The 18,259-nt window shown below is 53.4% G+C and overlaps 5 protein-coding genes across 5 annotated transcripts; 3 read left to right on the top strand and 2 right to left on the bottom strand.

The window, feature by feature from the left end:
* Positions 1 to 311: 311 nt before the first annotated feature.
* GLOTRDRAFT_127955 (uncharacterized protein) lies at positions 312 to 874 on the top strand (the record flags this gene model as incomplete). The annotated part of the gene is made up of 4 exons (XM_007866476.1): positions 312 to 451; positions 503 to 561; positions 617 to 774; positions 830 to 874. The coding sequence occupies 4 exons, from the start codon at positions 312 to 314 to the stop codon at positions 872 to 874; spliced, it is 402 nt and encodes a 133-aa protein (XP_007864667.1).
* A 1,694-nt stretch (positions 875 to 2,568) lies between these two features.
* GLOTRDRAFT_99466 (uncharacterized protein) lies at positions 2,569 to 9,401 on the top strand. Its single transcript, XM_007866475.1, has 4 exons — positions 2,569 to 2,725; positions 8,926 to 8,984; positions 9,041 to 9,198; positions 9,254 to 9,401. The coding sequence occupies exons 1-4, from the start codon at positions 2,586 to 2,588 to the stop codon at positions 9,296 to 9,298; spliced, it is 402 nt and encodes a 133-aa protein (XP_007864666.1). The 5' UTR covers positions 2,569 to 2,585; the 3' UTR covers positions 9,299 to 9,401.
* An 829-nt stretch (positions 9,402 to 10,230) lies between these two features.
* GLOTRDRAFT_127950 (uncharacterized protein) lies at positions 10,231 to 11,475 on the top strand (the record flags this gene model as incomplete). The annotated part of the gene is made up of 1 exon (XM_007866474.1): positions 10,231 to 11,475. The coding sequence occupies one exon, from the start codon at positions 10,231 to 10,233 to the stop codon at positions 11,473 to 11,475; it is 1,245 nt and encodes a 414-aa protein (XP_007864665.1).
* A 193-nt stretch (positions 11,476 to 11,668) lies between these two features.
* Positions 11,669 to 14,081, bottom strand: GLOTRDRAFT_74492 (phosphoenolpyruvate carboxykinase). Its single transcript, XM_007866473.1, has 7 exons — positions 14,033 to 14,081; positions 13,688 to 13,844; positions 13,377 to 13,634; positions 13,235 to 13,318; positions 13,119 to 13,183; positions 12,339 to 13,069; positions 11,669 to 12,280 (listed from the first exon to the last, which is right to left on the bottom strand). The coding sequence occupies exons 2-7, from the start codon at positions 13,776 to 13,778 to the stop codon at positions 11,815 to 11,817; spliced, it is 1,695 nt and encodes a 564-aa protein (XP_007864664.1). The 5' UTR covers positions 13,779 to 13,844; positions 14,033 to 14,081; the 3' UTR covers positions 11,669 to 11,814.
* Positions 14,082 to 15,917: 1,836 nt separating this feature from the next.
* GLOTRDRAFT_127948 (uncharacterized protein) lies at positions 15,918 to 16,485 on the bottom strand (the record flags this gene model as incomplete). Its single annotated transcript, XM_007866472.1, has 4 exons — positions 15,918 to 15,962; positions 16,021 to 16,178; positions 16,235 to 16,293; positions 16,346 to 16,485. 4 exons carry the CDS (start codon positions 16,483 to 16,485, stop codon positions 15,918 to 15,920), a joined length of 402 nt encoding a protein of 133 aa, XP_007864663.1.
* Between the last annotated feature and the right edge of the window lie 1,774 nt (positions 16,486 to 18,259).

Below are 18,259 nucleotides of genomic sequence, written 5' to 3'. Positions count from 1 at the left end.
TGTCTATCTCCAGCACTGCGAGACGTCATACACCCCTGTCCAATCACAGCTTGGCTGTTTCTCCAATACCTTTATGGATCCCGTTTTCGGTAACGCACACAGAATGGACGAAGAGACAGCTGCAACAGTGTCCGTATTGTCTCCTGCCACTGATCATGTCACGGTACACATTTCGCAACACTCACTACGAGGAGGACAGACTAAGACGGATATAGACTCAGGCAATGCGTCGATAGATAAAAGATAGGGGGACTGCACTCATTCTCTCCATCCCAAACAGCCTTCACTCAGCTCTAGGAGGTTAACTTACAATGGACGTCCTCGCTCAGATCAAAGCCGACCACGACAACGTCAAGAGCCTGTTCGCCAAGTACAAGGCGGCGTCCGGCTCTGAGAAGACCTCGCTGGCGCAGACCCTCATCTCTGAGATAAAGGCTCACAGCGCTGCTGAGTAGGTGTCCATCCATGGCGGCTTGATTTGTGCTGACCCATTGGTCGGTAGGGATGCATCGATCTACGCCGACTACTCCAAGTTTGGCCTGAATGCCGCCTCCAACAAGCGTAAGTGTCACTTTTCGGCGCGTCTCGTCGGCACTCGTTGATGTATTTACTGCAGAGGAGCACGCCGAGATCAACAAGCTCGTCGCCGGTGCCTCCGCCTCCGACGACGCCGCCGTGACCAAAGCAGTGACCACCTTCATCTCCCACTCTGATGAGGAAGAGACCGAGCAGTGGCCCGCCATCAAGGCCAAGCTGTCCGCTGGCGAGAGCGACGTAAGCCCTTCTACCATCCAGCTCCTGCTATTATCCTTACACATCCCCGCTATAGGCTCTCGCTAAGCAGTTCGTGAACGCTAAGAAGAGCGTAGCTTGAGTAGTTCGCGCTGGGCTGAGGTGGCGATTTGCGCTTGCTGTACGATTTTCTTGTACGATAAGGTGCCCAATGGATTGGATCATGCGCATAACACCGATGATGAGGAGTACGCGACTGCAAAGCACGCCGTCTGAGATAAATGAGGATTCCCGTACTTCTTTATCTCTACGCCGGTTGGGAAGGGTCTTGTTAAGGGTTTCTTCTGCTCAGCACTCAAAATGCCACTTCAAAGTACGGACGTCGGTTCTCACGCTACTGTTCTGTGCGAGTTCAGTCAACAGTTAAGCGCTGGCCACACTTGAATGCTCCCTTCCACCAGCTCCAACGGACCTGCGATGTGGTGATAGATATTCTAGTCTCCTATTGAGTGAAAGAGGTCCTTGAATGCTCTCCCAGTACTGATCTTATTTAAGACTGAGATCCACGCCTCGTAATTAACATCAATCGCGACTAGCGGTGGAAATCGGAAACTGTCCGACTCGTGCTTATAAACATTGTACATGGTACTCGTCTCCGGAAATGGCTCGCATCTGACGTGTTCTGTTGTTCCCTAAGACTGACCCTTAAAGAGTTGTACCGCTTACGACCTTGAGCTGCGATGTTCTCGTCCATTTCCATAGCGCAGCTACCGACCTATAGCTCTCCGCTTTTAAAGGTCGTATCCCTGTCCATACTTTTTTCCTGGGTCCCTTCAAGGAATCTGTTTTCAGCTTCTAGTACTCTCCTCAAGGTCTGCGACGGCATGGTCAGCCACGGCTATTGTGAGTAGGCTGCTCAAGTCCGAGGCTACGCATGCAGACGACTGGATTTTACTAAACCATGGACCGGCCGCCAGGGAGAGCAGAGGCGACCTCCATGTAACCGTCTCAGACCTGGACTACCTTGTTAAGGCATCTTTGCCCCAAGGAGACTTCTGTCGACAGGGTTTACTCAGGAACGGCCTCAGTCAGATAGCTGCTCGTGCACGCCAGGATCCCCGATGCCAAAGTAAGCCGATGCCAAATTAAGCCGGGAGAAGGCAACGTCTCTCGGAGGTGAGGTGGTCTGTAGGCTTATGACGCAAGGTGTTCTTTCTAATTTGTCACATTCCTCCGAGATCTGAACGACACTTGCTACGTTCAAGTACTACCTCTCGATCGCCTGCTGCGCGAGCACGTCTCCCGCGCCGAACTTGAAGTAGGACTCGACAGGTGGGCACCACACTCAAAGGCTCAGGACTCACATGTTCGGAATGTTGCAATCTAACGACTTTCACGATCAGTCTGTATCTAATAAAATGGTGATCGTCCAGACCATGTCTAGGGCAAGCGGCATAATGCTCTCCTCTCGATCTTCACTCCTGATCATAGTACCTACGAAGACATGAAACCGGTGCCCTGGCATTGGGTCGGAGCAGATAGAAGATCCATGTCAGATCGGAAGCACTACAGAGGGAGGTCCAATCACGTATTCGGTATTTCTGGAAGTAGTATTACGACCGTATGACAGGGCTTGCCACCGGTTAGGAGTTCTATCGAGCTACAATGCCCATGATGTACCACTTGGTTCGGTCACGCTCAGCTTGAAGACTGCGCCTCGATGGGATGACTTCATGCATAATCAGTTGTAGACCTCGGGCGCACTAGATCTGCTCAGGTATAAGAAGGGTGCGTCTGCAACAAATTTCTCCATCCCCAACAGCCTTCACTCAGCTTCAGGAGATATCACAGCAATGGACGTCCTCGCTCAGATCAAGGCGGACCACGACAACGTCAAGAGCTTGTTCGCCAAGTACAAGGCTGCGTCTGGCTCTGAAAAGACCTCGCTCGCTCAGACTCTCATCTCTGAGATGAAGGCCCACAGCGCTGCTGAGTAGGTCTTCATCCAGAGATTGCAACGATTGTATGCTTATTCTACTTCCGATAGGGATGCGTCGATCTACGCCGACTACTCCAAGTTCGGCTTGAACGCCGCCTCCAACAAGCGTAAGTTGCTCTTGGATTACGACCCCGGTAGCACTGCTGACGCTTGCATTGCAGAGGAGCACGCCGAGATCAACAAGCTCGTCTCCGGCGCCTCGGCTTCCGATGACGCTGCTGTCACCAAGGCCGTGACCACGTTCATCTCTCACTCCGACGAGGAGGAAAGCCAGCAGTGGCCCACTATCAAGGCCAAGTTGTCTGCTGGCGAGAGCGACGTGGGTTCACATGTAGCAGAGATTCATCGATTCATGCTTACCTACCTGATTCATAGGCTCTTGCCAAGCAATTCGTCAACGCGAAGAAGAGCGTCGCCTAAACTTGGCGGCGACATATCTTCTGGATGGTCGGATAGCTGTTGTACAATGTACTTGCCAGTGTACGGGTGTCTTGTACCGATAGTGTCTGATCAATCAAATGAATTTCCAATTCCTCGTGACCTTGTCATCCTCGCATTTCAGGCAGGTTTCTGACTTCGACAATGCTAGTGCGGTCGTGTAGGTACTGCCTGGCCATGGTTCTGCTGTGCAATAGCAGTGGGTGACCGGTGACCACTCAGTTTCAACCCAATGCGTGACGTCACGCGTCAATCATGTCGAATGTGTAACGTCCGAGTCTCGCCTAAGGCTGCGTTCGGATGCATGGCCGCGTCGCGGCCAACGACGCCAAAACAGTCTTTCAGCCAATCGCCTCTCACTAAAAGCACTGCCACGCGGCCGAGCTGGCTGTGGCGCCTTGAGAGCGCCGCGACGCGGCCGTGCAACCGAACGGAGCCTAACTTCCCCTTGACGCGCCTCAGCATCCGTACAGGAACGAAATCTGTATAATTTGGGGCTGTGTTGTCTATCTGACTCTTCTATACTAGTAGGGTACGCCTGACCCTTGCTATATTCTCACCCTGCCTTCGCATGCCAGTGGGTGTGGACAAGAGTATTTATTCCAGTGGGAATGAGCGTAGAGTCCGGTATTGACGTCAGAACATCACTGCACTGGGTTGAAATCCAGAAGACTGACTCGTACCTGACATGAGGACACGGGGATTGGGACCCTCAGGCGGGTTCGTACGGGACTGCCTAGATCTTTCAGATTTTCCAGTGCTTTCGATCATCTACCTGATCCACGCAAGCTTCCCCGTCATAGTATTGGATTGAGGGTGACTGGCCCGTTCCTATCTTGTCCAAAAGCAGGAATAGCTTTCGAACATGAAAGTGGACACGAAGAAATAACTATCTGGTCCGTAAATCGAAGCTGTAGAAGGGTTGACGTTTAGGATACCCTCTGTTCCCTCATGGATACTGAACATCAGCTGGGTCTATCATAGCCGCTCTACCAGATGAGGAATTCCAGAGTCTAATAATTCTGTTAACCAGGGCTGATAAGCGGAAATAACCTGATCGTCCAAGCCCGTAAACAGTGAAGCTGATATAGTACGGTCTTCACGATCAAGGTTCAGATCTAGAAAGCCGGAAGGTCTACGAAGACACGAAGCATAGGCCCTGGTTTGGTTCGCACGAGAACTTGCTCTATTCTGGATCTTGACTGAATCGGGACTGGGCGAGCGTCATTCCGTCCCAGCCAATGCCCGAGGCTACATTTCTATATATCCACCATACGTCCGCATTGGGATACAAGCTACAGCTTTATGCAAGGGGCACGAGAAACAACGTCCGTGCTGCGACTACTCAGAGGTCATCCCAATGCCTCTCCTCGACTCATTTCGAAGGTGTCAATATCCGCCGGCTGCAGATACTCGACATATAAAAGGAGAGGGCTCGAGCATCGACTCCTCATCCTTCCAACAGCCTTCACTCAGCTTCAGGAGATATCGCATTAGCAATGGACGTCCTCGCTACCATCAAGGCTGACCACGATAACGTCAAGAGCCTGTACGCCAAGTACAAGGCTGCGTCTGGCGCGGAGAAGACGTCGCTCGCCACCACGCTCATCACCGAGATGAAGGCCCACAGCGCTGCTGAGTAGGTTCCTCCACAATATGCTCGACGTCTCACTCACCGTACTTCGCAGGGACGCCTCCATCTACGCCGACTACTCCAAGTTCGGTCTCAGCGCTGCTTCCAACAAGCGTGAGTTGTTGTAGGCATAACAAAGGCCCGCTCGTACTAACCATGATGTGACAGAGGACCACGCTGAGATCAACAAGCTGATTTCCGGTGCCTCTGCTTCCGATGAGGCTACCGTGACCAAGGCTGTGACCACCTTCATTGCCCACTCCGACGAGGAGGAGAGCCAGCAATGGCCGACTATCAAGGCCAAGCTGTCCTCCGGCGAGAGCGACGTGAGACCTCGTGGATGAGCTGGTTGGACGCATACTAACGAGTTACGTGCAGGCTCTTGCGAAGCAGTTCGTCAACGCGAAGAAGAGCGTTGCCTGAACGTCGGGATGATGATGACAGTTCTGGCCATGGGAGGATCGTATTGCGGCATTGTAATGTAGCTGTATGATTCTTGTGTAAGATATGGGTCGGAATGCATGCGTGCATCGTCACTTATTGTCAACTATCCCCTTCGAGTGGAGGCCCACAGCCGAAGGACACATGACCGCTTTGACTAACTCCGTATCCCGAGGTTCGCCTTTTCACCGATATACGCTGGGTTTTATTCCATGCCATATGGAGGACGACATCATGCAGCGCCATTTAGATGGTAACAGGCGTGCACTTGCTCTGCGTATGAGCTGGACACGAGGCGGTTACCTTGGTGGCGGACACGACCAAAGAGGAAAGCGGGATACCGAACGTGGTTAGAGATAGGCAAGTGTGGCGCCGAGTCGGATGAGATCGAGCTACACACTGAATTGCAGCGGAACAACAGCATAATGAGCATTAGCGGCCAGTCGGCCGCATGACTGCTCTTATATGAGGAAGGAAGGTAACACCTGGTCGCCCACCTGCAAGCCTGTCGCCATCATGCCCAAAGCCGCCCGGTCAGCGTCTCAGGCTCAAGCCTCTGCCAATGTTGCAGGGAGGACCCAAAATCAAGGGAGTTTACAAGGGGGGTCGTTATCAGGCGGTATGCCCGAAAAGAGGCGAGCATCGATCCGAGCGATCGAGGTCGACCATAGCGATCCCCGGACCTGGCGGGCATCCAACGTTCCAGAGGGGAAGAAGGTGGGCCTAAGCGTACAGCTCACTGGTGACACCCTACGGATACAATTTATCCTCCACCTGGTGCGCAGGTGAACAGGACCGATGTCTCGAAGCTTTACCGACTAAAGACGGAAGAGATTGAGCACCTCAATTACGACGCCGAAAGGTGAGCGATATAATCCTGCGCTATAAAGAAGTATCTGCTGACGAAGTATATCACTCAGTAAAACGGTCTATGTCAAGGGCGGAATCCGCATATCGACATCATACCTATACAGTGAGCGCGAAGTAGAGCGCATAGCCTGGGCGAAGCACGGAGGACCTGAGGGATTCGAAGCATAGTGAGTGTGCTCCTACATCATACGTTCAATACTCAGATAGCCTGCGAACTTTGGTAGCCTTGATCAATTAGAGGAGCGATTCCACAACAGGAAGGTAAAAGAGAATTCAGACAAGAGCAAAAAGAAAAGGACAAAGAAATTCCCGAGACCATTTCGATACAAACCTGTGGAAGGCCAAGCGGCACTCGCTCAACCATCCGTTCCCCAGATTCAAGTCCCGCAATCCGTCGAAGACGTTCTATGCCTTGGGACCGCTGGCCTAGAGCAAGTAAAAGCTGTGTTTCCTGGGTGGCTCTGGGAGCGATGCAATGAAGCCCTAGATGGCACAATCGACCCCACTCTGCCTGATTTTTGTTCCTTGTACGGGGTGAGACACAACCGGGAGAGGGCGCTGCGAGCATTTGCGCAGGAGTTGATGCCGACGTACCCTGCGAGACCTATCGGGCGCCTAGGGAGTTCTCGGTCTGTTGATAACCTACGGCGGATAATGCAGGAGGCGCCGAGAGTTCCTCGGGATGGCGACATGGTCACCCGTATCCCGGGCATCGAGAGAGATGGACCAGATAACGACGCTGTCGTGAAGTACTCGTGGAAGCCTGAATACCTCGAGAAACTTTTTCGAGCGTTAATTGAGGTTATCGAAGAGCATGGGGACTGCGACGGTGGCTGGAAAGATGCTCGATGGGAGGTATATGACACGGTACGCACCGTCCAAACCAAAATACACATTCCTAACATACTGTATATGACGGTCAGTACAGCAAGTGCGTAGAAGGACTCACCGTCCGCGAAATCGACAGGGCGGATTGCTGGGAAGATCAGGCAAACGATTGGTTGCTCGGTCGCTTGCTCGTCGACAAGGATTACCGGCTCCGTGGGAATAGGGAGCGGTGCGACAGCGGCATGGTATTTAATGCTATTTTACCCATGGTTGACCAGCCCATACTGGGTCATTAGGTGTCCGGACACCTAATGACCCAGTACGGATCCGCAGCTAGCTTGCTGAACGTGTACTTACTTCCCTGCGCGATGTGATACTGTGATAGCATGTGTTACAATCGAGATGTGACAGAAAGCGCGTGACGTCACGCGACTTTCCATGCTGTCGTGCATACCTGCTGTCAAATCAGTATTAATATTGTGTCCAGCTTTGCCGGGCTGCGTTGCCGCTACATAACCTACCTATTTCATTGTTCCATCGGAATTGATTAGAAGGTTTGTTTGAGCCGTCCCATTGAATAACAGGGACAATCTTGCAATCACTAGGAACTGAAGACCATCTCCGAAGACTCCCTCCACGTCTGACTTACAAGGGATATTACTTTCTGAGGCCAACTAGCTGCACTGGTTCTGCAAGGCATTCGGGAGGGCGCGTCGCGAGATAGCTGACCCCGTCTGAAATCAAAGTTCACTCAGGAACGGTGTTTGTTGGGCTATCATCAGTCTCCGAGACTTCGCGCCTCAATGGTCGTTGTGCCTTGTTGGGCAGACGCCATACGAACATATAACTGAATGGAAGTGAAAATCAAATAATATTCGGCTCTGCTGGGCATTCGGATCTCTCGATTTCTCGGGATGCCGTCTCGATAGGCGGTCATAAGAGCTCGGACACAGAATGAAAATATATTGTTCCACTTACCATAGCTGCACGCTGGCCGGCAAGCCTATGATGAGTCCGTCGCTTGTTTTGATCACCACGGCGTGGCTGTAGTGGAAGCACCATGGTATAGGGCGAAGACCTGGATAGCCTGCGATTCCGCCACCTTCATGTGTGCACTTCTAGAAGCGAGTGAGCGCCTCTCTCATGGCACCGATATGTTGAGAGAAACTACTCTTCAGCAGACATCCACTCCTGTTGAAAGGTACCGGTGGTGCAGCGGGTACTGCCTTAACAACACTCCTTGGATTCTTCCGCTTTTGCATTATTTTTGTCAGATGACGTGCTTGAGCACCTGCGCCGTCCTTTTTCGAGACGTTCGCGACACGGATCGTCGAAGCTATATGGAGACGTGGCAGTTAGTACGAGCTCTTCATGATCGAGCTTCAGAAGCCTCGAAGGTGCAGCTCTGCGAAGCCTCCAAATTGGTATCCTGGGATTGGTTCGGAGGAAGATGCATCGTTCTGGATCTCTGACTGGAAAGAGTATAGGCTAGCGTCATCCTATCCTATCCAATCAGAGACGTGGTGTTTCTCGAGGGACCGTCAAGCATCCACTTCGAGCATAAGCCACAACTTTGGCGCAAGGCGGGACGAGCAACAGTGTCCGCGCTGGTCTACTCAGTGCCCGTGTCACGATACACCTCCTGATGTGCCTCGGGCAACCTAACTACGAAGAGCCAACGATGCCCAGCAAGTAGGCTCAGCCGAGTCCTGGATGTATAAAAGACGTTGCGTATCTCTCGATTTCAGCATCCTCCCAACTTCACTCGAACTCAGGAGACACTCACACCGCAATGGACGTCCTCGCTCAAATCAAGGCTGACCACGACAACGTCAAGAGCTTGTTCGCCAAGTACAAGGCGGCGTCCGGCTCTGAGAAGACGACTCTCGCTCAGACCCTGATCACCGAGATCAAGGCGCACAGTGCGGCTGAGTGAGTCTGAAGGATCCGAGCAGCCGATAGGGCTATACTAACACCTTGTCAGGGATGCGTCCATCTACGCCGACTACGCCAAGTTCGGCCTGAACGCCGCCTCCAACAAACGTGAGTTGCTCAGCGAGAGCATGACCAGGGGGTACTGACAAGACTTGCTTTTCCAGAGGAGCATGCCGAGATCAACAAGCTCGTCGCTGGTGCCTCCGCTTCTGACGACGCCGCTGTCACCAAGGCCGTCACCACCTTCATCTCCCACTCCGACGAGGAGGAGTCTCAGCAATGGCCCACCATCAAGGCCAAGCTGTCCGCTGGTGAGAGCGAAGTGAGTACCCCTCTCACCGTGTATAGACCCCTTTTATAACATTTCCGGAATGCAGGCCCTTGCGAAGCAATTCGTCAACGCTAAGAAGAGCGCTGCATGAATGTCGGGATAAGCCTGGCGTCCGGAGGACTGGATGGCGGTGGCCTCCTACTGTTGTACGATTCTGTGTACGATATGGTGTCAATACATTGGGATCATGCGCATGAATGTGCTTCGTCGGGCGAAAGGTTTATGGTCAACACCGGTACCATCACCAGCCGCGGCTGCACTGCTAATAGATCTAAGTCATGACCGTTCACATAATGGAATAAGGCCCACGAGTCTTGCGCACCTTAATGGTATCCCTCCCATACCGCCGAACGGATACCAAGGTCCAAGGGAGTATTAAGTCGTAGGCGTATATTGTTGAAACCGACGAGCGAAAGAGTCCGAGGTTGGTCCTGGTTGGTCCGGGGTACCGGCAATTCAACGAAGCCGAGCGTTGTGGGCGCTTACTGGGATGGACCGTCTCGTCGCGTATCTGGCCGCTCTGTCCGACCCTCGCTTCCACCATCTCTAATCGTCGACCGGGCTGTCATCGATCTTCTATGCTCGGGTTGTGGCTGCTGAGGCTGTTGACTCACAACATTAACTGGATGGAGCTAAAGACCTACCAGTGTTAACTACTGTGGCTGCCACGCCGGCGTGCATTCGGAGACTTTCAGCAACTACATCTTTGTCCAGTTATTGGGACCATGGTGAAGCAGTTGTACGGGTTGCTACTGAAAGCGGTAACTGAGATAACTTATGGCCCCTAGAAGGGGTCGTGGCGACGGTGGCCAAAGCGTCGTTGTTCTGTGGCGTGTCAAGATCCTTGCCGGTCAATGCGTCCCCTTGTACTGATGAGCCACTCGCGAGATTAGCAATGTATAAAGGTGACAATGGACTGCCTTGGTCCCAACGACATTCGCTACTTGTTTGAACCACCTTACCTCCGGGCGATCCTGTACTTGACTGCAGTACTGCTGTATGCGCGGAACCTCTGGACCCATTATGACCCTGAGTCTGAAGCGACCTTGTGACGAAGACGGACCAAGCGGTCGTGCTGAGGGAACTCGACCTTTCAAGCGCGTGTGTGCCGAGGAATGCCCATCGCTACTTACCCCAGTCGCAAGCGAGGAGGATTCTACGGACTCTCCTGTAACCTCCTGCTCGAGGTCGAAGCCTGCGCCAGAGCTAGTGTGCGGAGTGGAGATGAAAACCCACCCACCCCGCCACCCCTCTCTGTACTTCGACGATGGGGACATCACCCTCCGTGCTGAATCATTCATATTCAGAGTACACAAGAACAAGCTAATGAAAGGATGTCGTTTTTTCGAAGACATGCTCGGCTTAAAGTGCTCTGACGCGACGGAGAAGACGGAAGACAGCCTATCCATCGATGTTGGCGTCATCGAGAGTTCATGGGACATGACCGTCTGGCTGGCGGAGATATATAGCGATAAGTTAGTCTTCATTGGGTTCATTTTGCGCATAACGGTTAACCTGACCCTGCTACTGCGCAGTGGGTATTTCAAGGAGCTCGTCGAGGGTAATGGCCTTAAAGTTGCGGCATCTCTCTTTCACCTGGCGGATAAATGGGATCTGCCGGAATACTTTTTTCAAGCGAAAGATATCCTGGTGAACATCTTCCCGGATAATTACGACGAATGGGTTACCAGGTCTCCGCGCATTACGACAGCCATGGCGTTCCGGGCTATCCCTATCTGCAAACAGTACTGCCCACACGGCCTCCCTGCAGCATACTACACGGCTTCCCTCGTACATCTGGAAGTGATCATCAGCGGCACTCGGGATGAAGAAGGGACCCTTCTGACGCTCAGTCTTGAAGACCAGGTCGCAGTTCTCCGAGGGAAGCTGCAGCACTGTCTCGTGCGGCGCGAGCACACGTATCATGGCTTGCGGGGCGATTTTACGGCGTTGTTTAATAGGCCCCACCAAGGAAAGGGTGGGCTCCCCTGCCGTGCTCGTCTCAGCAGAATGTACTACCATCTGGATACGATCTTCCATTACCACCAAGGCTGCCTAGATCCATTGCCGGAGTCCGCTGTTCAAAGACTCTTCGCTAGTGTGTGTTCGACTTGCGCGAACATGATCAAAGACGAATTGTGGATCGGCACGAGGAGCGCTTGGGACTGCGTCCCTGACATGTTCGGGTTGCAGTCTTGGTTGCATGTGCGCATGGACCAGCGAGAGATCGATAAATTGTATGGGGATTCAGAGGAGGATCCCTGTTGACGTACGGAAGGCCGTTCAGGATCACATCGTCGGACCAAGCAACAAGACAGCGTCCAACAGTTGATAGTACTTCACCTTCCTTAGCTTGCACGCCTTCCGACATTGCGATTCGTGCTTATACCCTTCAAACCATAACTAAAGTTCTTGCATGTCGCCGCTCTTACTATTCGTATCCTTCCGTAGCCCTCACCAAGGTGACGAAGCACTTAGCTTGTGTGATTCGTAGCAGAAAGAAATGATAATACATCAAAGATCATGAGATACTTATACATAATGTCCACTCTACGCCCACGTAACCCCGCTCACCATCCGCCCTATAAGAACCGTCGTACAACAACATTACACTTGCGGCCCCGCTAACCTAACCTTCTCCTCCACATCCGCCTCGTACACCTGGAACGCCTTCCTGAACATACCCGCCAGCTTCCGCACCTCCTTCTCGAATGCCTCGCGGTTTGGCCACGCCATCTCGGGGTTCAGTAGCTCGCGCGGGACGCCCTCGAGGCTCGTCGGGATCTGGAGGTTGAACACGCCGAACGTCTCGTACTCCGCCTTGGCGAGCTCGCCCGAGTGGATCGCGTCGATGATGCGCCGCGTGTACTTGAGCGGGCAGCGCTTGCCCATCCCGAACTTGCCGCCGGTCCACCCCGTGTTGATGAGCCAGCAGTCAACGTTGTGCTGGGACATGCGCTCGGCGAGCATGCTGGCGTACCGGCCTGGGTGGCAGACGATGAACGGTGCCGAGTAACAGGTGGAGAAGGTCGGGATGGGTTCAAGGACACCGTCCTCAGTGCCCGGCGTTTTCCTGGGTTCAATAAGTGATGAATATCGAGAAGATCAGGAAAGGAAGATAAGTCACTCACGATGTGTAACCAGCTAAGAAGTGGTAACTGGCCTGCTCAGGCGACAACTTGCTCACCGGAGGCAAGACACCGAATGCATCACAAGTTAACATGACAATATTGCTGGGCTGCGTGTCGACGATGCAAGGAATCCTCGCGCCGGGGATGAACTCGATTGGATACGCACACCGCGTGTTTTCAGTGATGCTCGTATCATCGTAGTCGGGGACGCGAGTCGCGGGGTTGTACACTACGTTCTCGAGGATGGAGCCGAAACGGATGGCGTTGAAGATCTCGGGCTCCTTCTCGGCCGAGAGGTTGATGCATTTGGCGTAGCACCCGCCCTCGATGTTGAACACACCGCGATCAGACCAGACGTGCTCGTCGTCACCAATCAGCTGCCTGCGCGGGTCCGTGGACAGCGTCGTCTTGCCAGTGCCGGAGAGACCGAAGAACAGCGTCACGTCACCCTTCTCGATGCCGACGTTGGCGGACGAGTGCAGCGAGAGCTGGCCGAATTTGACCGGCTGGAGGTAGTGCATGACCGAGAAGACGCCCTTCTTCATCTCACCGGCGTACTCCGTCCCGAGGATGACCATCTCCATTCGCTTGAAGTTGATCTCAACGGACGTCGTCGACGACATGCCCTGCGTGAACCGGTTCGCCGGGAACTGGCCCGCGTTGTAGATGATAAAGTCCGGCTCGCCAAAGTTCGCCAGCTCCTCCTCCGTCGGCCGGATGAGCATGTTGTGCTGGATCACGGTAAGTGACCGGGTCAGTTCGAGTGCGTAAGACACCCACCATGAAGAGGGCGTGGTAAGCCCGCGCACAGATGACGCGGACCTTGATGCGGTAGCGCGGGTCCCACTAGCATAACGAGTTAGCGTCAGTGCTGGGAGCTGGAACTGCGTGACATACCCCTGCGAAGCCATCGAAGACGTAGACATTGTCACGAGTATTCAGGTAGTCAATCGCGCGTTCGCGGTTGATCTCAAAGGTGTCTGGGCGGTGACATCAGCATCTATCACACGACCTGCACTAGAAGCACCAGTGACTCACGTTCATCCATCTTGATGTTCACCGAGCCCCACCAGATGTCATCCTTGCTCGTCTCTTCAAAGACGATGCGCTTGTCCTTTGGACTCCTGCCGGTCTTCTTCCCGGAAAAGTTGATGAGCGCGCCGCTGGACGAGATGACGGCGCCCTCGTTGCGGATCGCGTCCTCATACAGCTGCGCGACGGGCGCGTTGCGCTTGATCGTGATCTTGTCCATGTCGAAGCCCGCTTGCGAGAAGTATTCGAGTTCACGGCCGAGCACTGCAGCGGCACGATGAGTGGTCTGCGATGGCCATCGATTTAGGGGGACTCACGATCGTTCAGCTGCTCGTTGTCATGCGCTTGGGCGTAGTGTTTGTGCAGGATGTGCGGGGTAACGTACGGCGTCGCATGCGGATAGACCATGGCTGGAGTCGTATAAACGGCAGGAGTTACAAGAGCTGAATGAGATGAGGGTTTAGAGGACGAGGCCTAGTATTAAAGGCATTAGCCAGTGGAGAAACATATAGGAGGCGGGGTTGCGGGGTAGACGCCCGTGCTCGTGACCGTGCTCCGCGCTTGGCCGATATCATATGGAAACGCCGTTACGCCGAACTCTCGCTACCACGGAACACCCCCCCCCCTCAGGCCTTAGCCTCGGTAGAAAACGGGATACTCACCGTCGCTGGCCGTTGTGCACGTCGGGAGGAAGAAAGGGGACGAAGATGAGGTCCACATTTGACGGAGGTGACGCTCTTTATATGCCAGGGAGCCCTCGGTAACATCCCCGGCACTTGCACTGTCACTCCGTCACATCCGACATTGCCCGGCAAGTAGCCAAATCCATCGTACCTCCAAGGGGGCCCGTTCCGAGATCGTCCGATATCTACTGGACAGCTTTGCGGGACGCCGAGCGGAATGGACTTGCAGCTGAAGCTCGGGGCTCGTCGTATACTCTTCCCAATAGCGGAAACTACTCGACGGCGGAGATGGGTGCTGCCTGCTGTTTTGGCCTGGACGAAAGATCGCAATGAAACTGGAACCACCGTTTCTGTGCATATGCATCACATGCACAAGCCTCGAGTCTCATTCATATCGCTCTTCTCAAGCACTTCCCACTGCTCAGCTGCTCCCGATATTTCTGTCTTATTCAAGTCCTCTAGGCGCCTGATATACTTTGACCCGGATGACCTTCCCGCGCTGCGTGGAAATAACGTGGTTCATTCAAGGGAGTGGAAACGAATGGACGGGCTTCCGTTACATACAGCTCCCCTAGCTGTTGTTCATCTTTGGCTTCATCCATCCCTCCCGATACTCCCCGCTGAATTTGTAGTATCACCAGCAGAGGCGACGAAACGTATACGCCTGCAGGGCCGGTGGAGCCCGAATCAGGATGGGAACGTGATACCCGATAAGGGACGATGCAGTGATTGCAGGTCCGTGTATACGACCTGTAGACGATAGCGCTATGGCATACAGCGTATCCACGGACTTGCCGTCATCCTGCGTCGGAGGTTTATTGCTTTGACATCCCTGAGGAGACCACATCCTCCCGATTCGCTCAATGACGGAGGTAAGGTAGTAGCTCGATGACAAAGCTCGAAGACGTGTTTGTCGGTATCAAGTAACTATGAGAGTTTTGACCGGAAAGCTCTACAGGCGTCATTTATTAAACCGGTCTCACCGACTACCGCCGAACGAAATAATCGAAGCACTGGTGTTTCATGGGAGACCCTATCGGCCATTCATGTGCCCAAAGATACGACCATTTGTTGTCCACTCTGGCCGCTCATCACAACAAACGTTTCCGGGGCGAGGACGCATCAGTCTGGAAATCGGATGGTTGGCTTGGCCCCCACGATACGGACACGGTAATTCCAAAGTCGCCAAGCGAGAAGTACCCCGGTGTATGTTCGAATATGTGCGTATCGGGCACGCAAATCTCGCAGGTGGATCTCACCCTGGGAGACGACAGCGTGTACGTACTCAAAGTCGAGCTCGATTTTCACTATCTTATGTTTTGCGCATCCGGGAATAGCGGGTTTGGTTTTGCTGCTCTAGAGATCAGTCAGCATTCACGCTTTGCCACGTCCGTGGAATATCCCTACGCCATGATCTTGCACGATAGAGCAAGTCGTCGTGAGTCTTCTGTCTAGCCCTACAATCCTCTCTGCCCTCCGCCCAGGATAGCGCGGGGAGGAAGGTGGGGAGGAAGATGGGCGATCTCCACAGCTTCCACTCGAAGCGCGTTTGGCAGATGAAAAAGATCTCTAGAAGGAAAATCGGGGTTGGTCCACACTTATCTACGCGCAGGAAGTACTTATCATGCTGAGGGGTTCCAGGTCTGCCGTCTGTCCGTTAAATGATGAGAAGCTTATGATGCTTCATTCCCCATGCATCAAGCGGATATCAAAATCTCCATTTCTGCAGCGGGTTCTTATTCCTGCATGAGAATACCATGCGCATGATCCAGTTGAAAGTGGCACTATCGTACAGGAGACCGGTACAGCAACGGTATAATACACCGCCAGAATTCGATCCCCCCAGCGCTTGTGTCCTGAACCCTTAAGCAACGCTCTTCTTCGCGTTGACGAATTGCTTGGCGAGGGCCTGCAACCAGATACTGTTAGGTTAAACTTTCATATGTGCGGATAAGAGGGATACTCACGTCGCTCTCACCAGCGGACAGCTTGGCCTTGATGGTGGGCCATTGCTGAGACTCCTCCTCGTCGGAGTGGGAGATGAAGGTGGTGACGGCCTTGGTGACAGCGGCGTCGTCAGAAGCGGAGGCACCAGCGACGAGCTTGTTGATCTCGGCATGCTCCTCTGGAAAAGCAAGTCTTGTCAGTACCCCCTGGTCATGCTCTCGCTAAGCAACTCACGTTTGTTGGAGGCGGCGTTCAGGCCGAACTTGGCGTAGTCGGCGTAGATGGACGCATCCCTGACAAGGTGTTAGTATAGCCCTATCGGCTGCTCGGATCCTTCAGACTCACTCAGCCGCACTGTGCGCCTTGATCTCGGTGATCAGGGTCTGAGCGAGAGTGGTCTTCTCAGAGCCGGACGCCGCCTTGTACTTGGCGAACAAGCTCTTGACGTTGTCGTGGTCAGCCTTGATTTGAGCGAGGACGTCCATTGCGGTGTGAGTATCTCCTGAGTTCGAGTGAAGTTGGGAGGATGCTGAACCCGAGAGATACGCAATGTCTTTTATACCTGCAGGACGCGACTGAACCGCCTACTTGCTGGGCCATACTGTCTCTGCAAGTTGGGACTTGAAGTCATGACCCCCGCGGAATGTCAGGTGTATCGTTGGAACGGGTACTGAGTAGATCATCTCGGACACTGTTGTTAGTCCCGCCCTTGCGCGATGTTGTGGCGTACGCTCGAAGCTGGCGCTTAACGGTCCCTTTTACAACTCGGGGACGTTGATTTGCTGCCACGGATTCCGTGAAAGAATCCAGACTACTGAGCTTCTTCCTCCGAACCAATCCCAAGACACTAGTTTGCAGTTTCCGCGATTCAGAAGCTGCGTGCTTCTGCGCCTCGATCGTGAAGGGGCTTTGCTAGGGTGTAGACTCGATGTAGCTCCGAGGATCAATGTTATCGGTGGATTGACACAAATTGACAGTGACACTGCTGACGCTCAAGCACGTCAGGTGACTGTTCCGATGGGGCCTACTGGAGACAGCCTGCCATTGGGTCCGACTGGCCATTGGGAATCACGAGAATGGTCATGCTTGGATCCCCGTACCGTGTGCGGCTTCGCGAGCCTAAGCCTGTAGCTTCGCTACTCTAAGATAACAAGCGCAAATGCCGCACTGCACCATGATATCTGGTGCTATTCTCACTTTGACCGTGGCCCTTCCGGTTAAGAAAGGAGCGATGGAGGATTATCGAACGTTTGTCCCTGACGGGCAGGCCTGCACGGAAAGGTGATTATACCCCACCATGAGCCATGGCAGCACCATAGACGCGACCAGCAAGGCTTACCTCAAGGCAGCAGCCAAGGGCGAAATGGCAATAGCTGCTGGTCACAGAACACCGAGACTTCCTATTGGCTGTCGCGGACAATAGCCCGTCCACTTGGAGTCAAGAAAAAGCCGCTCGCCAAGCCTCATCCCCACTTTGTTCTATCCCATCCTTAGATGCAAGTCAGTGTATTAGTAGGTGGCCCAGTACTTCTTTCCCCTGAAAAACTGTGCTACATCAGTCGGACAAAGACAGGTCAGGAAAGAATAAAGGGCGCGGTGTCAGGGTAATAACTGAATACCAGACAAGATTGGAAAAAAATGACCGAAAGTCAGAGACCGAGCAGAACAAAGTCGAGAGAGAACCTCCCGCCTCTCAACGCCACATGCTTGGAGGTCTCAGGTTACTGAGACACAGCGTAACGAAGCTCTCACCGAATTATGACACTCGACGTGGGCTATATGGCACAAGTGAGGGGGGCCGGAAGCTGTCCCCCCTTTACTGGAAGGAACCTCACTCACCAAGTACCGTTTCCGCATTTGTTGAGTGCTCATTTTATATCCACTCCACGGGTTTCCAGAATGATACCTTGATCCTGCGGGGTACGGATTAAATGCCCCTCCTACTGGAGTACTCGATGCATATCTCTCAATAATGCAAAATGCGATATATATGAAACGAAGACATACCGGGGCTAGATCCCTTCCCTCAGGTCGTCCCGTTCGCGCTCCCGGATATCAAGTCTGCCCTTGGACGTGCTGGACAGAGTGATATCACTGTAGTTGTCGCTCCAAAAATGCAAAATGATGCTAGCTCACTGTCTTGGTGACGCAAAGCTGGACTAACCTGAGCACACTCCGAGTCCGAGTCCCAACAGTACTCGCGCGTCAGCTCGGACTTCCTTGAAGTATTGGCGATTTACGGAGTTATTCCGGTTCTAG

This window comes from Gloeophyllum trabeum, assembly GCF_000344685.1.
Source record: "Gloeophyllum trabeum ATCC 11539 unplaced genomic scaffold GLOTRscaffold_00004, whole genome shotgun sequence".
NCBI classification, from domain to species: Eukaryota; Fungi; Basidiomycota; class Agaricomycetes; order Gloeophyllales; family Gloeophyllaceae; genus Gloeophyllum; species Gloeophyllum trabeum.
Note: the sequence above shows the minus strand (reverse complement) of the source record. Positions and strands in the feature narration are given on the sequence as shown.